Source organism: Phocoena sinus, chromosome 14, assembly GCF_008692025.1.
Source record: "Phocoena sinus isolate mPhoSin1 chromosome 14, mPhoSin1.pri, whole genome shotgun sequence".
In the NCBI taxonomy this organism is placed as follows: Eukaryota; Metazoa; Chordata; class Mammalia; order Artiodactyla; family Phocoenidae; genus Phocoena; species Phocoena sinus.
In genome coordinates, this window is record NC_045776.1 from 23,922,836 (window position 1) to 23,946,383 (window position 23,548).

General features: G+C 47.7%; 1 protein-coding gene across 1 annotated transcript in view; it reads left to right on the forward strand.

Annotated features, from left to right (window-relative positions):
* The window catches only part of MYO5B (myosin VB), a 382,234-nt gene that overhangs the window by 290,511 nt on the left and 68,175 nt on the right, over positions 1-23,548 (forward strand). The window contains exons 15-17 of the mRNA XM_032603558.1: positions 1,153-1,293; positions 2,214-2,311; positions 8,751-8,837. Of these exons, the coding sequence (XP_032459449.1) occupies positions 1,153-1,293; positions 2,214-2,311; positions 8,751-8,837 (326 nt within the window). The remainder of the gene's footprint in view (positions 1-1,152; positions 1,294-2,213; positions 2,312-8,750; positions 8,838-23,548) is intronic.

A 23,548-nucleotide genomic window follows, 5' to 3' on the forward strand; every position in this document is an offset into this window, starting at 1 on the left:
AAAGGTGCAGGGGATGTGACGGACCGGAGCCTGGACACGGAGGCACAAGCATTTGAGCCTCTCTTCTGTTGGGATTGGGAGTGGCTCAGGGCTGGAGAGTGGGGCCTGGGGCTCCTTTTGTTCCCTCCCCACATGCAGGCAATGTGGTAGTGGCCTTACAACACTTGATTCTATCCCCAGCATCCACTTCCCCAAGGGATGCTGGCAGGACTAGTTTTGTAGGGGACGGGGGAGGGCTGGGACTCTCTGTCCCACCTGCCCCTCACGCATGGTCTGATCTTCACCCTGGTACACACAGTGCATTAACAGGGATATATTCTTATTTAGTCTCATAACAACTCCACGTAATGGGTACATTCTTATCCCTATTTTACTGATGAAGAAAATAAGGCTTAAGGAAGTTAAATAACTTTACAAGACCCAGTAATAATAAGTATGGAAAAATTTAAACAGTTTTCTTAGAACATAGCTACCTTCTCCCACACCAGAAGGGAAAGAAGTTTTGCCCATCTTTGTAGGTAAAGGTTAAGTGAGATTGTCTGGGAAAATTACATTTTTCCTTTCTTTAAATTGAGATATAATTCTTGTACCCAAAGTTCACCCTTTTAAATTGTGTAATTCAGTGGTTTTAGTATATTTACCAAGTTGTACAACTATCGCCATGCTAAATTCCAGAATATTTTCATCACTCCAAAAAGAAACTCTGTCCCCATCAGCAGGCATTTCACTTTGCCCCTCCCCTCGCCCCTGGCAAACCGTATACGACCTGCTGTCCCCTGGACATTTCCTGTAAATGGAATCACACACTGTGCGGTCCTCTCTGTCCGGCTTCTTTCACTTGGCGTGTTTCCAGGGTTCACACAGGTTGTGGCATGTATGAGGACTTCATTCCTTTATATTTTTTGTTGAGTAATACTGCATCGCGTGTATTCACCATATTCTGCTCATCTGTCCATCAGTTGATGGGCATTTGGGTTGTCCCTGCTTTGTGGGCATTAGGAATAATGCTGTACATGTGTAACGCTATTAGGAATAATGTGGACGTGTGTTTCCAGTTCTCTCAGGCGTGTATTGGAAAGCTACTTGGAAAGAGTGTAAGCAGCATAAAGTCCAAGAACTCGTTCTCTGTCTTCTTCCTGTGTTTGTTTCTAGCTCCCCCTGGTGGCTGACTTGTTCCACGATGGCAAAGACTCTGCTCCTGCTGCCGCCACGTCTTCAAAGATCAGCGTTCGCTCTGCCAGACCCCCCCTGAAAGCCTCCAACAAGGAGCACAAGAAAACCGTGGGCCACCAGGTCAGCCCCAGGCCTCGTGGCGGGAGCTGTGGGCCCTGGCACGTGTAGCGGGGCTGCCTCTCTGGAGACGAAGGATGTAGGTGCAGAGTCAGAGGGAGGCCAGAGTGGCCTCGGCCTCCGCATCCCCAGCGCCCAGCCTGGTCTTTCTGTGCCCTCTGAAGAAGGAAACTGCGAAAGCTTCTCTTGAGGGAACTGGCAGGAGAGAGAAAGAGGATGACTCCAGCCCCACACGATACGTCTAATGCTTGTGGGGATTGTAGATGTTGCCGGACCACAGACACCTGTGGGCGAGGCCAGACGTCTAGAGGTGCAGTTGTTGAGGGAGGGGTCAATAGCCTGGGGACCCAGAAACTGAGAAACAGCTCCTGCTGTGGGTTTGCTGTGGGATTTTATGTCCAGTGTGTCTCCCAAGAGAAGAGAGTGCCTGCTGAGCCCCTGGCAACCACTGACCTTAATACTTCGATGGATTCCCGGCTCTGAGCATTTCCTATAAGGCAGTAATTCCCGGGATGCCCGGGCACCACGTGTCAGGGCTCCAGGGCCTCACGTTTAGGACTCATGGGCCTCCATTCACAGCGATGGTCCCTCTCACGCTCTTAGCACTTGCTCACCTTCTCTCATCTGATCGGGGCACTGAATGAGACGCATCCAGGCGGTCTCTCCCCACGTGCTTTGAGGAGCCCCGGTGCCGGGGATGTGGGAGGGCCTTGGTTTTGGTTATGCAGCCAGGTAGCTGTCAGAGCTGGAGTCTGACACCAGGTCCCTGGGTGTCCCCCTGTTCTGGGTTAAACAGGAATGATCTAAACAATAAGAGTATTGACAGATACTACCACCAGTCTGTGTGTGCTCCTTTTTGTTCCTTATTCAGCCACAAAGCTGAAGACAAATAAATCACCAGTCACTGATCTTTGTCTCCCCAGTTCCGCACCTCCCTGCACCTGCTCATGGAGACCCTGAACACCACAACGCCGCACTACGTCCGCTGCATCAAGCCCAACGACGAGAAGCTCCCCTTCCGGTGAGTGCCGGCCTCTTCGTGTGGCCTTACAAGTTCAGGGGCAGCCTCTCAGAGGTCTGCACTCTTCAGCAGGATGAGTAGCTGGTCCTGCACTCCCCAGATGGTTTATATGCCGAATACAGGTTGCGCCTGTCTGCCGTCTGGAGGATTCAGGGGGATGAGAAGGTCCAGCTCCCCGATCCCCTGTTGCTTACAGTGGTGTCGAATGCGCCCACGAATCCGAGAACCACTTAGAAGTGTGCCGTTAAATGCAGACATAGTGCGTCTCACAGTGACTGCTCAGTTCAGAGACCGGAGTATGTCCGGAGTGGTCAGGGAAGGCTTCTCGATGGAGGAAGCATAACCTAAAGCAGTGTGTCGATGCAGATGGTCCCATTTCTCACATCCCCTCTCCTGCTGGGCTTCCGGAGTTACCCACACTTGCTCACCTTCCCCTCACTCTAACCCCAATTCTGCCACTACTCCTACCTTAAAAATTTTCTTCCATTTCTGTCACCAGTCCCATGGTTGACCTCACCCAAATCTGGGGAGCAGTGACTCTTCAGTATCTTTGTCATTTCTGGGTTGTGTCAGATTCCAGCCAGCCTTTCTGCAGGCCTGCTGCAGCTTCATTGGCCCCCTCACATTCAACGTGTCTGACACCAGACTCATCCTCTCCCCCTTGAATGTTTCCTCTTTACTTGGTCTCTGTTGTAGTAAATGGCATAATGATTTCCTGACATCTCATCCACCCGCCAAACTTCGTTCTTCCAAACCAGAAACCTGAAGTCTCTCTAGACCGGTGCTGTCCAGTAGAACTTTCTGTGATGATGGAACTCTTCTATAATCTGCCTTGACCAGCATGGTAGCCGCTAGTCACATGTGACCATTGAGTTCTTACAATGTGGCTGGTGTGACTGAGAAAGTGAATTCTGAATTTCATTTTAATTACTTACAAGTGGCTACTGGCTACCATACTGGACAGCATGACCCTTGATTCTTTCCTCTCCCTTACTCCCCAGGATCCAGTCGTTGTCAAAGTCCCAAGGAGTCTACTTGAAAATTTCTCACACTGGTCTCCCTCGTCTCTCCCTTCCACTTCAGCCTTGTTTCAGACTCTCTTCATCTCTTGCCTGGAACACTGCCCTGCGCCTTTAGAATGGTCTCTCACTCACCTCTGCAGCCTCTTCGGTTACCCTGAGCCTCCACGTGTGCTATTCCCTCTGGCCGGAGAAGGGATTTTAAAATTTTTCAAGCACTTTCCTCCCATCTTTCTGATTTCCTTTTTGGTCCTGGCATAATTTCTTTCTGTGAAATAATTTACTTTGGCAACTCTGACTCTCAGAATGAATATCTGAACTGCCTTCTGCAATTTGTATCAGTTAATAAAGCTTGAATTCCACTCACAGGAACCTTGTGCTGAAAAAGGTTAGGAAGACAGCGTCAAATCAGCCTTCTTTGAAGCGTGCTGACGGTTCATTCTTCTCCCTTCCTCCAAGTTTCCGAGACACGCTTAGGAATTCCCCCCGTGTGGCATCTGTTTACCAGCTGCCTCCAGAAGAAAAGAGGCTGTTAGAAACACAGCATGTGTGAAAGACTTAGATTATGTGTGAAGGGCAGGAGCGGAGTACTGGGCCCAGGAGAGGAGAGTCCAGGGCTGGCACCAGCTCTGCCCCCCAGCCAGCGCGACCTTGGGCAGTTCATTCGTCAGACCGGACGCCCGCCATGTGCCGAATTCTCATGCTGGGTCTCCCCTCCCAAGTGAGAGAAGACACTGGGGACTTTCAAAGGGACTTTCTAGTCCTAATATCCCATTTTTCTAAGACCCTCCTTTTCCTTCGGGACCAAAATCTTCCTCCCAATAAAGAAAATGGGGGGAAATACAGAACCAAGTCAGAAAGCCTGGATTCTCTGCTACCAATTATTTGGCGAATCCCGAACTAGTCCTTTACCCTCTTAGTCTCATTTCCTCATCTGTTCATTGTGGTTAAAGAAATAATTATACTGATGGAAGAATTCAAGGAGGTAATGGGGATTATTTGTGACAAGTATAAAAATGTATGCCATTAAAATAAATGATGTTGGGCTTCCCTGGTGGCGCAGTGGTTGAGAGTCCGCCTGCCGATGCAGGCGACGCGGGTTCGTGCCCTGGTCTGGGAATATCCCACGTGCCGCGGAGCGGCTGGGCCCGTGAGCCATGGCCGCTGAGCCTGCGCGTCCGGAACCTGTGCTCCACAACGGGAGAGGCCACAACAGTGAGAGGCCCGCGTACCGCAAAAAAAAAAAAAAAAAAAAAAAAAAAAAATATATATATATATATATATATATATATATATATATAATGTTGACATTCTGGAAGGAAAGTGCTATATCCCTCCTCCCATCCCCTAAAACTAGGTTTCTCAACCTCAGCACTCTTGACATTTTGGCCCAGGGAATTCTTTGCTGTGGGGTGTCCTGTGCGCTGGAAGAAGCTTAGCAGCATCCCCGACCTCTGCCCACTAGATGGGAACATCCCTACTATTGTGACAACTAAAAATGTTTTAAAGCATCACCACATGTTCCTTGGAGGGCAGAATTGCCCCCAGTGGAGAGCCGCTGTCCTGCACTGAATGCTTTGTTAGCATCTCTTTTATAAAAGTCTTTCTCTCTACCTCTTCCTGCATTCAGAAACCATCTGTCCTGAGCACTGGGCTAGGACAGGTGGAATGACAGTGAATAAGACGTAGCCTTCATCCTTAAGGAGTTGCCAGCCACAAATAACTGTTGACCACATGGAAGGAGTGACTGTCAGTGGGTCTGTAGAAGCCACAGCAGCATGGAGGCGAGAGGGCGTGAAGTGTCCAGGAAGGAGGTGGCCTAGGGTGTGTGTGATCATCTGGGGTGGCTCGTCGGAGGAACTGGCCAGGTTTCCTGAAGGCCAGTCCACGGATCTTAGAAGCGGGTGGTCCTGAGCACCTCGGACTCCTGCGTGTTGTGCGCACAGCACCGCAGAGCGCCAGGCAGCCTGTGTGGAAATCAACCAGGCGGCACCACGGGCGGAGGTCTCACTCTGCGTCCAGCAAGCTTCCGGCTCTGCTGAACCTGCACAGTTTATTGAGAGGAGAGAATAACCCTGCATTTCAGCAGTTGGACCCTTACATATCTTTGGTAATTTTTCAGTCCAGACTTAGGTGTTGCTTGTCTGCACTGTGGCCCTCCCAAATTTAATAGGTGGAAGGGCTGGTCTTCACTCCCAGTTACTGGTAACTAATGCAGGGAGGCAGACTGAGAGAGTTTAACAGTGAGTTTTCTTTACTATCAGGGAGATAAGATTAAGGTACAGAAGTCTGACAGGCTTTACGTGTCCCCTGGGGGGTGTGGACAGGAGAGGGTCATGGCAGTATCTTCTTGGTATACTGTCTTCTTGGGTTTTTTCTAACAGCTTCCTCTCTTTTACGTCACTCAATCATTACAACAAACCAGTGGATTAGACTTGGGCAGATATTCTCAGCTCTCATTGAATGAGTGAGGAAGACGAGGTCCAGAGAGAGTGTTTTGCCCAAGGTGACATTAGCTGCTGGTGTCAGAGCTAAGGCCAGTCCAAGTTCCCCTTCAGCCTTGCTCGTTTCCCCCACGACGGGGAAGAGGATGTGTGAAGAAGGACGGGATTTTGCTGAGGTCATCAAGAAGCAGGGAAGAATGTTAAAGCTGAGTTCAAAATTTATTTGTCACATGCCTTCCATGGGACCAACTCGGTGTGTGGGCCCCAAGAGAAGACGTTTCCCCCAAAGAGCTTCCACAGCACTGCATGGGAGCAGGGGTCATGTTCCCAAGCCACTCTCCAGCCGTCAGACAGGACCTGGTTCAGGGCTGGCATGCCCAGTTTTCACAGACATGATACCGGGGTCCAGAGCAGGAGGAGATGGGGGTGCTGGGGAAGAGTAATAGTCCTTTGAAGGAGGGAAGGGCCTGTCAGTGACAGTTAGCTCATTTTTCCACCCAGGAAGCAGCAGGAGGTCGTGGAGGAAGTAGGGACCCCAGCTAGACCCACAGCTCACAAAGGACTAGAGGTCACAGATGCTCGCCAAGCATGCTGCCCGTCCCCACCATGTGCAGCAGGTTGAACTTGACCCCGTAGTTGTGGCAAGCGAAGGGAAGAAGCCGATGGCCAGTCGAGATCCCGGCTGCAGGGTGCCTCGAGGGAGAGGCTGCTGTGAGCAGAAAACCTTTCCCAAGGACAAGCACGTCCACGTTGCGTTCCTGACTCAGGGCCCAGCTGACCACTTGAGAGGCGAGAGGAGCAGAACCTGTAAACGGCAGAGGCTGCCTCCCAAAGGCCGCCTTGGATCTCTCGAGGTCACAGGCAGCCTTTATGTCCCTCGGACGTACAGCTTCTTATGAAACTGATCACCACTACCCTTATGAAGGTCCTCCTCAGATCCCAGAACTGAGCCGAATCCTGGGGCGGCCTCAGCAAAATTACAAAGTAGGTGGCATAGTAAGAGGTTCAGCCTACGGTCTAGTCTCGGCGCGAGTGTTTCCTTTCGTCCTGTAAGACCCTTCCTCTAAGGAGCTTCTTCTCTGCCTAAAAAAGATGAAATTAACTCCTCTGAAGTAACTGTTGGTGTCCAGGACTCTGCAGAATTCAGCGCTTAGTTGTGCCTTACACGCTCAAAGTGCCATGTTCGCCCTGGGGCTGGAGTCATCAGGAAGACTGTATGGACGAGCTGGGTGTCCAAAGAAGGGAGGACTTGAGCAGGCAGGGGTAGGTGGGAGGAAGTCAGAGTGAGCCCAGGCCTGGAGGAGGACGAGGGCGTCTCCTGGGACGCCGAGCCCTGCGCATTGGAACCAAGAGAGTGCCCGGGGAAGGTCAGCTCGCTGTCTTCAGTCACTTGGAAAAGGCCTGCTGTTTCCCCACCACCAAGTGCCCGCTGAGCCCAGGCCACTGCAGGGCACCATCTGCCTCAGTGGACTCCTGGGCCTCTGGCCCACGCGCAACTCAGAGTAGGAGAGCAACGTGACCAGGGGCCGAGCAGGTCGTAGAGATGGGAGGACAGAGAGGGTGTGTCCCATGGAGAGATGTGAATCGAGGGCAGTCGACCCCAGGCCACGTCCTTCCTGCAGAATTCCAGAATCCTGAATGGGTCCAGCTGCTGGGAGAAGAGCATCTGGGGCTGTCCGGGAGCATGGCAGACAAATGTGGTGAGAGGTTGCCTGCTGAGCCCTCCTGGGTCCTAGAAGTAAAGAAGCTGCCATCTGCATTTACCCAACAGGGCAAGTAGGCTGCCCGACTGCCCGGCCAGGTGTGCGCTGAAGCCAGTACAATCCGCAGGATCCGGGGCTGAGTCTGGAGGGCCTCACCCCTGCCCTCCCTCCTCCCAGAGTGCAAGGAGCAAGAGGCCCTCGGCTTGTATCCAGGCTTCAGAACAGCCAGAAAGAAATGGAAACACTTATTCCTCATCCCAAATATAAATGATTAATTCTAGTTCAGCTTAATTCTTTCTCCACGAAGACTCCCTGATTACCCCAGCGAACCTCAACATCTTTCCCTCCAGTTTCTTTCAGCATTTTTACCACCTTTATCACATACTGCCTTGTGGTTTACTTCTTCTATACACTTCTCTTCAAGTGTGGATGCTCTTAGAAAATCCAGACCATGTCTGACTTTTTATTCCAGTGTCCTACTCAGTATATGTGTAGGACATTCACGTATACCCAGACATACACATACACATATACCCAGAATAAAAGCTGGGTTTTCAGTGCTAGATGTAGCATTTTAGGGTGGGTGAGTTGTTGAAGTCATGGCTCATATCTCTAAAGACAGGAAGATAAAGTTCTTCATCTATATGATTCTTAACTGGGCACCTATCATGATAGTAGCTAACAACACGTGTGCCCTTATGTTCTGCCAGACGCTGTTCTCACTGCTCTCATGGGCCATTACATTTCGTCTTCACACTAACCCTCTGAAAGGGGTGCTTCTACGATCCCCACTTGACAGATGAAGATACTGCCGTGCAAGTTTATGTTACTTGCCCCAAATCACACATGCAGCTATAAGTGATCACGTCATGATTCAAACCCAGGTCTGCGTGGCCTGAGACACTCCCCGTCTTAACTCTGGAGCCAAATAATGCTTGTGGTGCCGAGTGTGTATGATTTGGCTGTTGAATTAAGACAGATGCCCCTGTGTATGGAGATAATGAGGGAGGGCTCTGCAGAGGAAGCAGGAATGAGCCTTGGTGGGTGGACAGAATGCGGGGGGCAGAGAAGAGGAGTATCCCAGGTGCGAATAAGAATGTGCACAGACCTGAAGATGCTGAGATGGCTCACGTGCTGCCAGTCACTGTTCTTTAGTCTGTGCTTGGCCCCTGACCTTGAGCTCCAGGGTGCCTGTGCGGGAGGGGCGGGCTCTCCCCCTCCCTGTCCCACGCCTTTGCCGTGCGGCACTCACTGCTTGTCTTGTGCTTTTCAGCTTTGACCCGAAGAGAGCAGCGCAGCAGCTCCGAGCGTGCGGGGTGTTGGAGACCATTCGGATCAGCGCAGCTGGCTACCCGTCCAGGTACCGTGGCCCCTGGAGCCTGGCTCCCCAGGGAACCCTCTTACGTGCTGTCCCCCAAGACAGAGCCTCCAGAAATGTTCCCCAACACTGAGGGCTCAAGCAGGGCGCTGACAGACAGAATTTCAGTTTGGGCTGAGAAATATGGGTGTCAACAGTAACATCCTCCTGGACAGCTTTTCAGATTTCAACTTGGCATTGGTCTGGGTGTCAAGCTGGCTGGAGTCGCCAAGGGGATTTCTCCTGTGCCCAAGTCCTACCTTGTCCTCTTTACCTTTTGCTTGTTTGTTCTTTATTGTGGCAAAATACACTAACATTTACCGTCTTAATCATTTCTAAGTGTACAGTTCAGTGGTACTAAGTCCATTCTTACTTGTACAACCGTCACCACTATTCATCCACAGAACTCTTTCAGCCTGCAAAACTGAAACTGTACCCATTAAGCACTACTCACCATTGCCTCCATTGGCAGCCAGCATTCTACTTTCTGTCTCTGTGATTTTGATGACTCTACACTGATGATTCGTGTAAGTGGAATCATGCAGTACTTGTCTTTTAGTGCGTGGCCTATTTCACTTCTCATAATGTCTTTAAAATTCATCCATGTTGTAGCATGTGTCAGAACTTCCTTTTCTAAGGCTGAATAATATTCCCTTATATGTAGAGACCACATCTTGTTTATCTATTCATCTGTCAATGGACCCCTTTACCTTTTCATATAGAATCAGATATATGATGGAAAATGTCATTTCTTCGAGCTAAAAGACCGCTGTCACGATCTAATTTGCATTGTGGATAGGCCATTGAGCCACCCCAGTGTCTGTTGAAGCTGTGCCAAGACCGTGGATCCCCTCTGCTGGACACTGGCCTGCAATAGGGGCGGGGTACGGATAGCGACCAACTAGCCCCCGTGAAATCACGTAAGCCAAACATCTTCTGCCAGGAACTGGAGCTGAACAGGGCACTGTAGCAACGCAGAGCCTGTGGTATTTTCCACAGGGACCCACCTGTCTGAAGAAGGTCCCCTAAGTGACAGAAGGAGGAAGGAGCCAGAAATGGGGAGGAGGAGAGGCAGCCCAGCCCCCCTCCTGCCATCTCCACCTGGCACTTTCCCACTGCAGCTGAGGAAACGTTCATATGCAGTGGTCAGTTACCCAAAAACAACTTAACCATCAACGGCTCCCAGATGTTGCACCTGGAAAGGAAGTTGCTGATGGAATTAGGAATTTGCATTTGACCTGGAAGGTGCAAAGAACTGTCCCTAATCTGCAACATCCGTGCAGCTTCTCAAAACCCAGCAGGTTCAAGCATTGCTCAGAATGATCTGCTCCAGCTGGAGGTAGAAGGCTGCTATTACTGTCTTTCAACCACATCTCTCTTCTTAGAAAACAGACAAGGAGTGTCCTGGGGCTCCATCTCATTTTTGGACCTTGGGGTCTGAACACATCTGGCTGACAACTCCACGATTAATGAGGTGGGCCACGCTTGCCCCTCTTAGGTGAAGGCTCTGTGCCCCTTCTTCCTGCCCTGCAGCGTCCACATCGCCTTTTGATTGAGCGGAAGGGGCTCAGGCTGCGGGCACAGTGGTTCAATCTTGAGTTCAAGTATTGTAGCCTGGCTGATTGGATGGCCTTTCAGTGGTGCTCCAAGCACAGGGTTCAGACCAGGCATAGTTTGTTCCACTTAAGAACTTGACAAGGACGCTAGGGAGCTGTCGAGCCACTGGTTTTCAAACCGTGTTCCACTGGCAGCCGGGCCCCACTCCGGCTCCTGGCTCTTCTCTCTGCTGGGCTCCCGGGAAGGTTTCTTTAATCCCGCATCTTGAGTCCAGTGTCTCTCAAAACTGCATCGCAACCCACTAGTGGGTCAGGAAAGCAATTTAATGGGCTGTGGCCAACATCTTGTTTGTTTAACGAAATAACTTCAGATGGAAAATAGAAGGTGGCAGTTTGCGGCAAAAGTGTGTTGTGGCCTGAGCTCACTTTAGCTGTACGTGTAGGTGTGGGTGCTTCCTGATTTAAGATGCATCTTCACCAGGGAGGCCCCGAGAAGGAAGTGAGCTGCCCAGGGTCACCAGCTGGCTGTGCTCCGGCTGGACTAGAATCACCCTGCCCTGCTCTGCCGGGTGGTGGTTGGCAAACATCTTAACTGCTTACGTCAGTGAAGCGTTTCTTCACTCTTCTTCCAAACAGGTGTCTCGGAGGAGTGCGGGGACAGGTGGGGTCCTGTGGGCTGGGCCCAGGCTGGAGGCCTGGTGTGGAGCTGCTCCCTGCCCTCTCCAGCTTGTAAATAAAAGACCAGACTGCAGAAGCGCGGCCTGGACTGGAGCCATCAGAACCTGGTGGTTGGACCTTGGGCCTCAGAGTCAGGCCTAGATTTCAGTGTTAGCTCCCAGACTCCTAGGCTGGGTGACCACAGGCGAGTAAATTAATCTCTCTGAGCCTGGGTTCCCTCATTATTTAGTAGAATGGTCATACTTACGTCATGGACTGTTGTGATAAATGAGGTAATGCATCTGAAGTCCTCAGCACAGTGCCAGGCACATAAGCATTTAATAACATATTTATTCCTCATCCAGATATGAGTGAGAAGCTGCATCCTTCTGGGGTAATTATCAGGGTAGGACATGCCTATATCAGACATTTCTAGCTTTGTTTTTGTGAAATCCTGATGTACCTGGTCGCCTCAAAAGAGCATTCTGGAGTTCTCAGAACTCTCCAAGCAACTGAAAAGGTCAGTCTAAGAATTGTCTAAAGTACGTCAAAACAGAATAGAGCTGAGATGTCCCATGTTAAACTGTTGAGGATCCCTGTGCAGGAAACTTAGGGATCACAGGTCCTCACAAGCATACCTGTGCTGTATGAGGTCTGGAGGTAAGCAGAGAAACCCAGGCGCTCATCTTTTTGTGTAACATATAATGGGTGCTAATGCTGGGCCTGTCCAATGGGAGGCGTGAACATTGGGACCCTTTGAAAATGAGATAGTCTAAGGTAGATGGAAGCTTGGGGACCCGTCTCAGTATACAAGGAGCACCCTGTTTCGCCAAGAACTTTCTAACAGAATGAATTGTTTAATAGTAGGACAAATGGCTTGCAGAGGGCATGACCCTCTTTTCTTGGAGAACGTCAAGGAAAGGCTAGAAGTCTTTGAGTCTGACATGCTGAAAAGGCTAGAAGTCTTTGAGTCTGACATGCTGAACTGTAGACCATGCTTCAGGCAGAGGCCCCTGCTCATCTCTGTCATCTCCGATTCACCCATGGAGCTTCCTCGCAGCCTCACTGTGAAATCAATCGGAGTGACAGCGTGTGCCACCCACTGGTTTTGCTGACACAGTACAAAACCATCTGTTTTGGAGGTGGAAGAGGAAGGGGAGAGCGTTTTACTCCTGTGGTCTCCCATGAGTTTTTGTAGCATGAGAAGGTTTTCTTGCCTTCATGGTATCCCTTTCTCCTGTTAATCTGTCCTTCCACAGCATGTCTCATCCTGTATCGAGCATCTAGCTCCATGCCGATTGCTCTGAGGGGATTCAGGATGTAAGGCATGGCCTCTGCCCACCAGGAGCTCACAGTCTAGGAGGAGTGAGTGCTACACGCCTAAAGCAGTTAGAGAACAACTAACTGTTGTAGGTGCAAGTTTAGGAGGAAACATGTCTTCATGGAGGAGGTAAGACGTGAGCTGGGCCTTGAAGGGTGAGGAGTATTCGAATTGATGAGGAGGCAGCCGGAGGTTACGGCCAGTCAGGGCGCGGCGTGTGGTCCAGGTCTGGAAGGGGTGGTAGGTTGCTCTTCCTGTCCAGTGATGGGGGAGATCAGCTCAGTGCCTGTTCCCCCTGCTCAGTCCTCCAGTCTTAGCGTGCCAGGGCTGCTTTTCGCCTCATCCAGACAGCCCCTTCCTTGGCAGCCAAGAGAACGCATTCCCTCCGAGTCTTTCGATTCATATGGAGAACCACTTCTGCTGTTCATTCCACCTGGCTGCAGACAGAGTTGCCGGTGAAGTGGAGACGCCCACAGACTTGCTGGCCTCTTGCGGGGCAGCTGACGGGTGTCTTTCCCTTCCTCCCTAATTGTTTCAGACTTATTCCCAGCAGATAATTACAAGGGCATCTGTACTTTTTGCTTTTGTAATTGCAAAACACAGTTGGATGATGGAAAGGTATTGTAGGGAAGGAAAGAAAGCCTGGTATTTTCTGGTATCACAGAAGATGTTACTTAATGCTGTGATTTAAATGTTTGGGATTAGATCCAGAACACTGCGTTCCGTATCCTCCTCCTGTTTGCTATCGTAGCAGATTTTGCTGAAGGGTCAAAGAGAGGATTTCCTCCCCAAACTGCCGTTTGAGACACTAACTTTTGGAAAGCGGCACCATAGTGTTGTGACGCTTTTGTTAGTGTCGAGACGGAGTTGAATCAACCATCTTATTTCAGTTGGACCCCAACTTCTCCCCACCGCCAAGTCACAGCACCTCGGGTGGCATTTCTTTGGAAGGTGAGTGGTGAGAGGGAAGGGCTGCGGGGCAAACCGCCACACCCGGAGTCTCTGGCTCTGCACGTGGCCTGACTTTCGGTACCTGCCAGCCTTGGTAGCCACGTGGAGTGACCTCGCTGGTTGAAAACAAAATGCTACCTAACTGCTTCATCCAGAAGCCTGGTGTGTGTCTGCTGTGTCTGGGGGTGAAGTGAGTGAGGTTTAACGGATACTGCGTGCCTGTCAAGGTGTTTGCCACTGAAGGAAACACACAGGTGTCACGTGTGCTCCCTCACTGTAGAGGTGAGCAGTCATTTTGTTGACCTGACTCGAGGAGACCTTCGTGGGACCAGAGGGTCATCACAAAAAGACTTCAGCTTCCGTGGCTGCTGAGACTCAGTGCAGCCAAGTGATGTCACGTGCATGAGCTCGTCAGGCAGCCATAGCTTTGCACAGCTGTCTCCAAAGGAAACTTGAATGGCTTCTTTGATTACGGGGATTACAACTCATAACATTTTCCTACATTTTTCCTCCTTCTGTGGCCACAGGGCAGGTATCACTTTACAGGGAAGAACATGGCAAAGGGAAAGGGAACGCATGGTCCAGGGTGGCAGGGACTTGTGATGAAATGTCCAGAGGGCTCTTCCCCAAGGAGCCTGAGCCAAAAGCAGCCCTTTTCAGCTGGGATCTCAGGCCAGGTCCCTGCATCCAGCCTACCGATGCCCTGCGTGTGGAGCTCTTAGCCCTGTTCCGAAATTAATGGATGCCAGTGCCCACACAGTCCACCAAGCCAGAGAGGAGGAATGCAGAGTCACTGGCCAGCCGCGGCCTCTGGCGCTCCCTCACCCTGGTCTCAGGCTTCAGTCTACCTGTCTGTTTTTATCCTCCATAAGAACTATGGCCCTCTGTGAGTCTGATTTAAAATGAAAATGTATCACTCAAGTTGAAATGCGACAGTGGCTAAGATAAATGTCCGTGACCACGTCCATAAAGCACCGTGATAAATGCGCTGTCCAGTAAGACAAGCTCGTCCCCCAGCACCTGACTCCCAGCCCCCCCGCCAGGTGTCTTACACCTGTGCAGTCACCTGTCTCCCTCCTCGGGGGGCTTCAGAGCAGCTTTGTGTCCTGGAGGAATTGTGAAGCAAATTCCACTTAAGCAAAACAAGCGTGTGGTGGGAGCGAGGAGAGAGGGGAGCTGCTTGAATATGCAGTATTTATATCCTAGGAAAAAAACTCACCGGTAACTCTTCACTCTACCTCACAGTCACATCAGAAAAACTCATTGGTGCTTTCCAAAAAGACTTCCACTCCTTCCCCAGCTTCACCCCGCTGCCCCATAGGGACTAAATAGCATAGGATTGGAGAACTGGATGGAGGCTTGAGAAATTGCTCCGTTCACCTTCCTGTTTAATCATGATTAAACAAACAGACACATAGTTACTCACCTTGCTCTTAAAAATCCTACCGAGAAAGAAGAATGTAGAACTTATTTTGCAGCAAAATAATTTTTTATCTCGGCTCTTCCTGCCCTTAGTTCTGGCCCTTTCTCCCCTGAGCACTGTGCTCATTTCCGGGCACCAGGGTCTGACACAGGGTTCTTGACCACGGCTGCACATCACGGTCATGTGGAAGCGTTCCCAGAAGCCAGGAGCCGCCTCAGACTCAGAAACTGCCTTCGACAAGATTTCCCAGGTGATTTTTAGATGCATCCTGCCCTACAGCTGTCGCCCAGAAGCAAGTGTTGGCCCCTGGTAAACCACAGCCACTTGACTGTCTGAGGGCAGTGCAGGACGCCTAGATTTGCCTCTGTCCTCATGGCGTCTCGGCTCCAGCATGGAGCCAGTGGGGAAGGCTTGTGTCTCCCTTCCCCTGCAGTAGGGCTTAGCGACCTTCAGACCCAGGGCCACCTTGGGGTCTCAGCCTGTGTTCCCCTGAGAGGCCCAGGACGTACGTGGGGGATAAAGGGAGAGGCAAATACGAGGTATCCGTGGCGGGGTGAGAATCCTGTCACCTTTGCACTGGGAACCCATGCACGAGTATCATCTTTCTAGAAATTTGCCTATTCTGGATATTTCATACAAATGGAATCACACATGTGATCAACATGTGGCCTTTTATGTCAGGTTTCTTACACTTAGGATGATATTTTCAAAGTTCGTCCATCTTGTAGCATGCATCAGAACGTTTTTCCTTTATAATGCTAAAATAACACTATTTTATTGTAAGAATATACCACATTTTATTTTACCCATTCATCAGTTGATGGGCATTTGGATTTAAAAAAAAATTTTTTAACATCTTTGTTAGAGTATAATTGCTTTACAGTGGTGTGTCAGTTTCTGCTTTATAACAAAGTGAATCAGTTATACATATACGTATATCCCCATATCTCTTCCTTCTTGCGTCTCCCTCCTTCCCTCCCACACTCCCTATCCCACCCTTCTTGGTGGTCACAAAGCACTGAGCTGATCTTCCTGTGCTATGCAGCTGCTTCCCATAGCTATCTATTTTACGTTTGGTAGTGTATATATGTCCATGCCACTCTCTCACTTTGTCCCAGCTTACCCTTCCCCCTCCCCGTGTCCTCAAGTCTATGCCCTAATAGGTCTGTGTCTTTATTCCCGTCTTGACCCTAGGTTCTTCTGACCATTTTCTTTTTTTTCTCTTTCTGACTTACTTCACTCTTTATGACAGTCTCTAGGTCCATCCACCTCACTACAAATAACTCAGTTTTGTTTCTTTTTATGGCTGAGTAATATTCCATTGTATATATGCGCCACATCTTCTTTATCCATTCATCTGTCGATGGACACAGGTTGCTTCCATGTCCTGGCTATTGTAAATAGAGCTGCAATGAACATTTTGGTACATGACTCTTTCTGAATTATGGTTTTCTCAGGGTATATGCCCAGTAGTAGGATTGCTGGGTCGTATGGTAGTTCTATTTTTAGTTTTTTAAGGAACCTCCATACTGTTCTCCATAGTGGCTATATCCATTTACATTCCCACCAACAGTGCAAGAGTGTTCCCTTTTCTCCACACCCTCTCCAGCTTTTATTGTTTCTAGACTTTTTGATGTTGGCCATTCTGACTGGTGTGAGAAGATACCTCATTGTGGTTTTGATTTGCATTTCTCTAATGATTAGTGATGTTGAGCATTCTTCCATGTGTTTGTTGCCAATCTGTATATCTTCTTTGGAGAAATGTCTGTTTAGATCTTCTGCCCACTTTTGGATTGGGTTGTTTGTTTTTTTGTTATTGAGCTGCATGAGTTGCTTGTATGTTTTGGAGATTAATCCTTTGTCAGTTGCTTCATTTGCAAATATTATCTCCCATTCTGAGGGTTGTCTTTTCATCTTGTTTATGGTTTCCCTTGCTGTGCAGAAGCTTTTAACTTTCATTAGGTCCCATTTGTTTATTTTTGTTTTTATTTACATTTCTCTAGGAGGTGGGTCAAAAAGGATCTTGCTGTGATTTATGTTATAGAATGTTCTTCTTATGTTTTCTTCTAAGAGTTTGATGGTGTCTGGCCTTACATTTAGGTCTTTAATCCATTTTGAGTTTATTTTTGTGTATGGTGTTAGGGACTATTCTAATTTCATTCTTCTACATGTTGCTGTCCAGTTTTCCCAGCACCACGTATTGAAGAGGCTGTCTTTTCTCCACTGTATATTCTTGCCTCCTTTATCAAAGATAAGGTGACCATATGTGCGTGTGTTTATCTCTGGGCTTTCTATCCTGTTCCATTGATCTATATTTCTGTTTTTGTTCCAGTACCATACTGTCCTGATTACTGTAGCTTTATAGTATAGTCTGAAGTCTGGGAGCCTGATTCCTCCAGCTCCGTTTTTCTTTCTCTAGACTGCTTTGGCTATTAGGGGTCTTTTGTGTTTCCATACAAATTGTGAAATTTTTCGTTCTCGTTCTGTGAAAAATGCCAGTGGTAGTTTGATAGGGATTGCATTGAATCTGTAGATTGCTTTGGGTAGTAGAGTCATTTTCACAATGTTGATTCTTCCAATCCAAGAACATGGTATATCTCTCCATCTATTTGTATCATCTTTAATTTCTTTCATCAGTGTCTTATAATTTTCTACATACAGGTCTTTTGTCTCCTTAGGTAGGTTTATTCCTAGATATTTTATTCTTTTTGTTGCAATGGTAAATGGGAGTGCTTTCTTAATTTCAATTTCAGATTTTTCATCATTAGTGTATAGGAGTGCAAGAGATTTCTGTGCATTAATTTTGCATCCTGCTACTTTACCAAATTCATTGGTTAGCTCTAGTAGTTTTGTGGTAGCATCTTTAGGATTCTTTATATATAGTATCATGTCATCTGCAAACAGTGACAGCTTTACTTCTTCTCTTCCAGTTGGTACTCCTTTTATTTCTTTTTCTTCTCTGATTGCTGTGGCTAAAACTTCCAAAACTATGTTGAATAAGAGTGGTGAGAGTGGGCAACCTTGTCTTCTTCCTGATCTTTGTGGAAATGGTTTCAGTTTTTCACCAGTGAGGATGATGTTGGCTGTGGGTTTGTCATATATGGCCTGTATTATATTGAGGAAAGTTCCCTCTATGCCTACTTTCTGGAGGGTTTTTATCATAAATGGGTGTTGAATTTTGTTGAAAACTTACTCTGCATCAATTGAGATGATCATATGGTTTTTCTCCTTCAATTTGTTAATATGGTGTATCACGTTGATTGATTTGCATATATTGAAGAATCCTTGCATTCCTGGAATAAACCCCACTTGATCATGGTGTATGATCCTTTTAATGTGCTGTTGGATTCTATTTGCTAGTACTTTGTTGAGGACTTTTGCATCTATGTTCATCAGTGATATTGGTCTGTAGTTTTCTTTCTTTGTGACATCTTTGTCTGGTTTTGGTATCAGAGTGATGGTGGCTTTGTAGAATGAGTTTGGGAGAGTTCCTCCCTCTGCTGTATTTTGGAAGAGTTTGAGAAGGATAGGTGTCAGCTCTTCTCTAAATGTTTGATAGAATTTGCCTGTGAAACCATCTGGTCCTGGGCTTTTGTTTGTTGGAAGATTTTTAATCACGGTTTCAATTTCAGTGCTTGTTATTGTCTGTTCATATTTTCTGTTTCTTCCTGGTTCATTCTCAGAAGGTTGTGCATTTCTAAGAATTTGTCCATTTCTTCCAGGTTGTCCATTTTATTGGGATATAGTTGCTTCTAGTAATCTCTCATGATCCTTTGTATTTCTGCAATGTCAGTTGTTACTTCTCCTTTTTCATTTCTAATTCTATTGATTTGAGTCTTCTCCCTTTTTTTCTTGATGAGTCTGGCTAATGTTTTATCAATTTTGTTTATCTTCTCAAAGAACCAGGTTTTAGTTTTATTGATCTTTGCTATCGTTTCCTTCATTTCTTTTTCATTTATTTCTGATCTGATCTTTATGATTTCTTTCCTTCTGCTAACTTTGGGGTTTTTTTGTTCTTCTTTCTCTAATTGTTTTAGGTGTAAGGTTAGGTTGTTTATTTGAGATGTTTCTTATTTCTTATGGTAGGCTTGTATAGCTATAAACTTCCCTCTTGGAACTACTTTTGCTGCATCCCATAGCTTTTGGGTTGTTGTGTGTTCATTGTCATTTGTTTCTAGGTATTTTTGAGTTCCTTTCTGATTTCTTCGGTGATCTCTTGGTTATTAAGTAGTGTGTTGTTTAGCCTCCATGTGTTTGTATTTCTTACAGAGTTTTTCCTGTAATTGATATGTAGTCTCATAGCATTGTGGTCGGAAAAGATACTTGATACGATTTCAATTTTCCTAAATCTACCAAGCCTTGATTTGTGCCCCAAGATATGATCTATCCAGGAGAATGTTCCATGAGCACTTGAGAAGCATGTGTATTCTGTTGTTTTTGGATGGAATGTCCTATAAATATCAATTAAGTGCATCTTGTTTAATGTATCATTTAAAGCTTGTGTTTTTTATTTATTTTCATTTTGGATGATCTGTCCATTGGTGAAAGTGGGGTGTTAAAGTCCCCTACTATGATTGTGTTACTGTCGATTTCCCCTTTTATGGCTGTTAGTATTTGCCTTATGTATTGAGCTGCTTCTTTGTTGGGTGCATAAGTATTTACAATTGTTATATCTTCTTCTTGGATTGATCCGTTGATCATTATGTAGTGTCCTTCTTTGTCTCTTGTAATAGTCTTTGTTTTAAAGTCTATTTTGTCTGATATGAGAATTGCTCCTCCAGCTTTCTTTTGATTTCCATTTGCATGGAATATCTTTTTCCGTCCCCTCACTTTCAGTCTGTATGTGTCCCTAGGTCTGAAGTGGGTCTCTGGTAGACAGCATATATACGGGTCTCGTTTTTGTATGGACATTTGGATTATTTCCACTTCTTAACATGTATGAATAATACTGCTCTGAATATTCATGCACATAGTTTTGTATGCATGTATATTTTATTTCTCCTATTTATACCTAGAGGTAGGATTGCTGGGTAATATGATAACTCTTTACTCTTTCAAGAAACTGCCACTGTTTTCCAGCATGGCTGCGCCATTCTACATTCTCACCAGCAATGGATGGGGCTTCCCATATCCATACATTCTTGCCAACACTTGCTATTGTCTGTCTTTTTTGTTATAGCCATCCTAGTGGGTGTCAAGTGGCATCCCACTGTGATTTGGTTTGCATTTCTCTGATGATTAATGAAGTTGAGCATCGTTCCATGTGCTTATTGGCCATTCGTATATCTTCTTTGGAGAAATGGTATGCAAATCACTTGCCCATATTTAAATTGGGTTAGTTGTCTCTTTGGTGTTGAGTTGTAGGAGTTCTTTACATATTCTAGATACTAGATCCTTACCAGATATATGACTGGCAAATATTTTCTCACATTCTGTTGGGTGTCTTTTCACTTTCTTGATAGTGTCCTTTGAAGCATAATAGCTTTTCATTTAGCAAGAGTCCAATGTATCTATTTTTTCCTCTGAGATTGTTTGCCCAATCCAAGTTCACAAAGATTTACACCTATGTTTTCTTCTGAGAGTTTTATAGGTTTAGGTTTTTAATCCATTTTGCGTTAATTTATGTGTATTGTGAAGTAGAGGTCCGACCTCATCCTTTTGCATACAGATACCAGTTGTGCCAGCACCATTTGTTGAAAAGACCATATTGACTCTTGGTAGGCAAGATAAGGGGGTATCACCCCATTTTAGGATGACAAAACAGATCCTTTTGAGAGTTAAGTGATCAGATTAAATCCTCACAGATAGCAAGGGGTGGAGTTGTCATACCACACGGCCAGGGGTTAAGGATGCCTTCACTTGTGAGTCTTCTACAAAGTGCCCTCTCCTCTGACTTCAGTCTCTTGTGTTCCTTGGAAAATTTTGTCCATCCTTGATACAGTTCCAAGGAAAACTCCTGCATGCAACATCATTTATTTCTCCGCTGGGTTGTTTCTTCAAAACAGAGAACAAGAGAAGAGTATGGTGCTTGGTGTCTATCATGAAAATTGTTTCTGCAACTCGTATCTAGACAGACTCTGTTGGTCCTGGTTAACGGGCATCTCAGCATGGCTAAACACCTCTGCCCCACAAATGTCTGTTGGCCCGTGTGTGAAACACTGGAGGGGACCAGCCCCCCGCCCCCGGCCCCTGGAGCTCACAGGCTCCTGAAGGTTCTCAAACTAGAAGAGAAGCATAACCCCTTATGTTCCATGTCGGCATGACCAGGATCTTTGCCTAAGTTGAATGTCACAGGGCCGTGAGGTATGTCAAAGTACAGGTTAACCCACCTAATCCTGACCTGAAAAGCCCTGATGGTTTCGTCACCTTTTTCTTAGGGGTCCTTGTGATAACCTGACATGCCATCTTCAGGGATTCCTCTTGTGGCCTGATGTCAGAGAAGTTGTGTGACTTAGCCTCATACTCTGGTCTTACTGGAGAGATTCAGAGCTTGTCTATACCAGCCAGTCCCCGCATGAGGAAACCTGTCCAAGAGAAGGAAGCAAAGTGCCACCACCTTTGCAGATCCACCCCATTGTACACACTGGTCCATTGGGGCCCTGCAGGCAGGCGTGTTCTGTGGGGCGTCCCCACGTGTACATGTTAGGTACAGTATCGGGCTCCAGATGGGAACTCAGTCAAGCAAAACATCCCCCCACTGCATGTGCTCCACCACACACTGTCTTGAGGCCTGAGGAGCTTGTAACGAGGAAGCACCTTTCCAGACTGGTGGGCTCTGCTGAACCCTTGACCTGGGACAGCTCGTCCACCATGCGTGCTCCCACTTCTTCCCAGGAGCCGTCACAGGTCCTGGGCTTTCCCCACACCCAGCTGTGACGGCTCTACCGGTTGGCATGCCTGCTCCCCAGCAGACCAGAGACACTTAGGGTGTAGTAGGCCTCTATTTCGAAGAAAACATGATATTAAAGTCTGGGACATTCAGCCAGACCCCTGGCATGCGAGTCTGAATCCAGAGAGAACAGGGCTGAGTGAGTCCTGTCTCTGAGGCCCCTACGACTCCACATAGCCCAGGGTTGGGGCCACAGTTGAGGCCTGGAATACACTTAGGATGGGAGCTCTTCTCCCACTGCTAATATGGAATAGAATGGAAGAGCAGCTGGGCCCAGGGTGGGCTTAAAAGACACCCCCAGGCCATCAGCCACAGAGATGCCTGGGAGAGGGTGTCTCCAGGGCCACCCAAAGAGCGGGGGGTGGGACCGGAGGAAGCAGATTCACACTGCAGAGGTGGATGGCAGTCATGGTCCATTGTTCTTAAGGTTCCTTGGACTAGGACTGTGTTCTGTAACACACATTCCACACATGTTTGGGAACATTTTTGCATATCTTGATGAAGGGGGAGGTGGGTAATGGTGGAAAGATGCTCTGTGTCCTGGGGAACTGTCCCATACACTGAGGAAGGGTCTGCCCCAGAGCCATTCCTGCCCTCCTTGAGAAACTCTGGTAGAGAGAAAAGTTTAACACTGGGTTCCAGCCATTTTAAAGCTCAGAAAATACCGAGATTTTAAGATGTAGTAAGTGACTGCAGGTAAAGATACCATGCGTGATAGGCGCTGGGAGGTTTAAAAAAAGTATTGGAAGATGTATCCGAGCTTGGCCGAAGGAGGCACAGATCCAGCAGAGAAGCTAGCATGTACAAAAAAACATCCACAGTACAACGCAGAAAGCTCTGTGTCCCCCAGGGAAACGGGAATACTTCAAATGCTATGAGAGAGAGAGGTTTCGTGGTACATAAGCTCCAGGGGAAGCCTTGGGTACCTGTGGTGGTAATAAGCGGTCTTTCCTAACTTTTACATGGGCACAGAAAACCTCCATCCAGATGTTCCTGCCAAAACAGAAAGTCTTGTTAAGAAATTCTACTCCTGGAAAAAGAATCACATATTCTATTTAGATTCCCTTGGGAGGTTTTCCTCTTACGGATGAGGGAGCCTTTCCTGTGAAGATTTCATTTCTAAGAGCACAGAGGTCCACAGAAAACGGAATCCACGTTTGATTCTGGGTCCTTTGGTGAAGGACACGTACATGCCCAGACCCTGTTGTGGTACTCCATGAGGGAGTGCCCACCCAAGCCCTTCTCTGCGGAAGGGCTGCGTTCTGCAGCATCCTCCTCCCCCATTGGTGTCACCTTGATGCAGGCATCTGAGGAAGCCTTTCAAAGAAAAGGGGCAGGGCTTGGATGGGAAGGGAGAGTCACTTAGGTCTTTAGGAAGCGTTGCAGCTTTCCAAACCCTCCACGTCCGTGAACTCACTGGCTATTGAAGTCCTGGGAGGTACTCGTGAGGTGGGTGATGTTCTCTCCACTTGCAGACAGGGGAGGTGAGGTGTCCAGTCTGTGACTTGCCTAAGGTCACACTGCCAGTCAGTGTCAGAGCGGGCTTCTCTGCTCCCGTCCTCCAAGTTTTTTCTGTATTGCGGTCACAGCTCCCTACTCCCTCGTCATCTCCTGGAGCCTGTAACCTTCCAGAGTTATAGAACTGTCAGCAGTAAGTGGTTTTCAAATTAGAAGCATTGAAGGTTTTTAGCCCAGTGAAACGCTGCTCTAATTATTTCCCCAGAGAAACTGCAAACTCATAGTGAGAAACAAGACAGATGATGACATGGCTAACCGAACTGCAGGAGGTAGAAAGTGGCCTCAGAAAGCCACGCTGAAAGTGCTGAGCCACCTTGAAGGGAGAGCCCACACCCTGCTGGGCAGGCAGGAAGGAGTGCATGACCCGGGTGAAACACTGATGGTGGGCGTGGGGAGTAA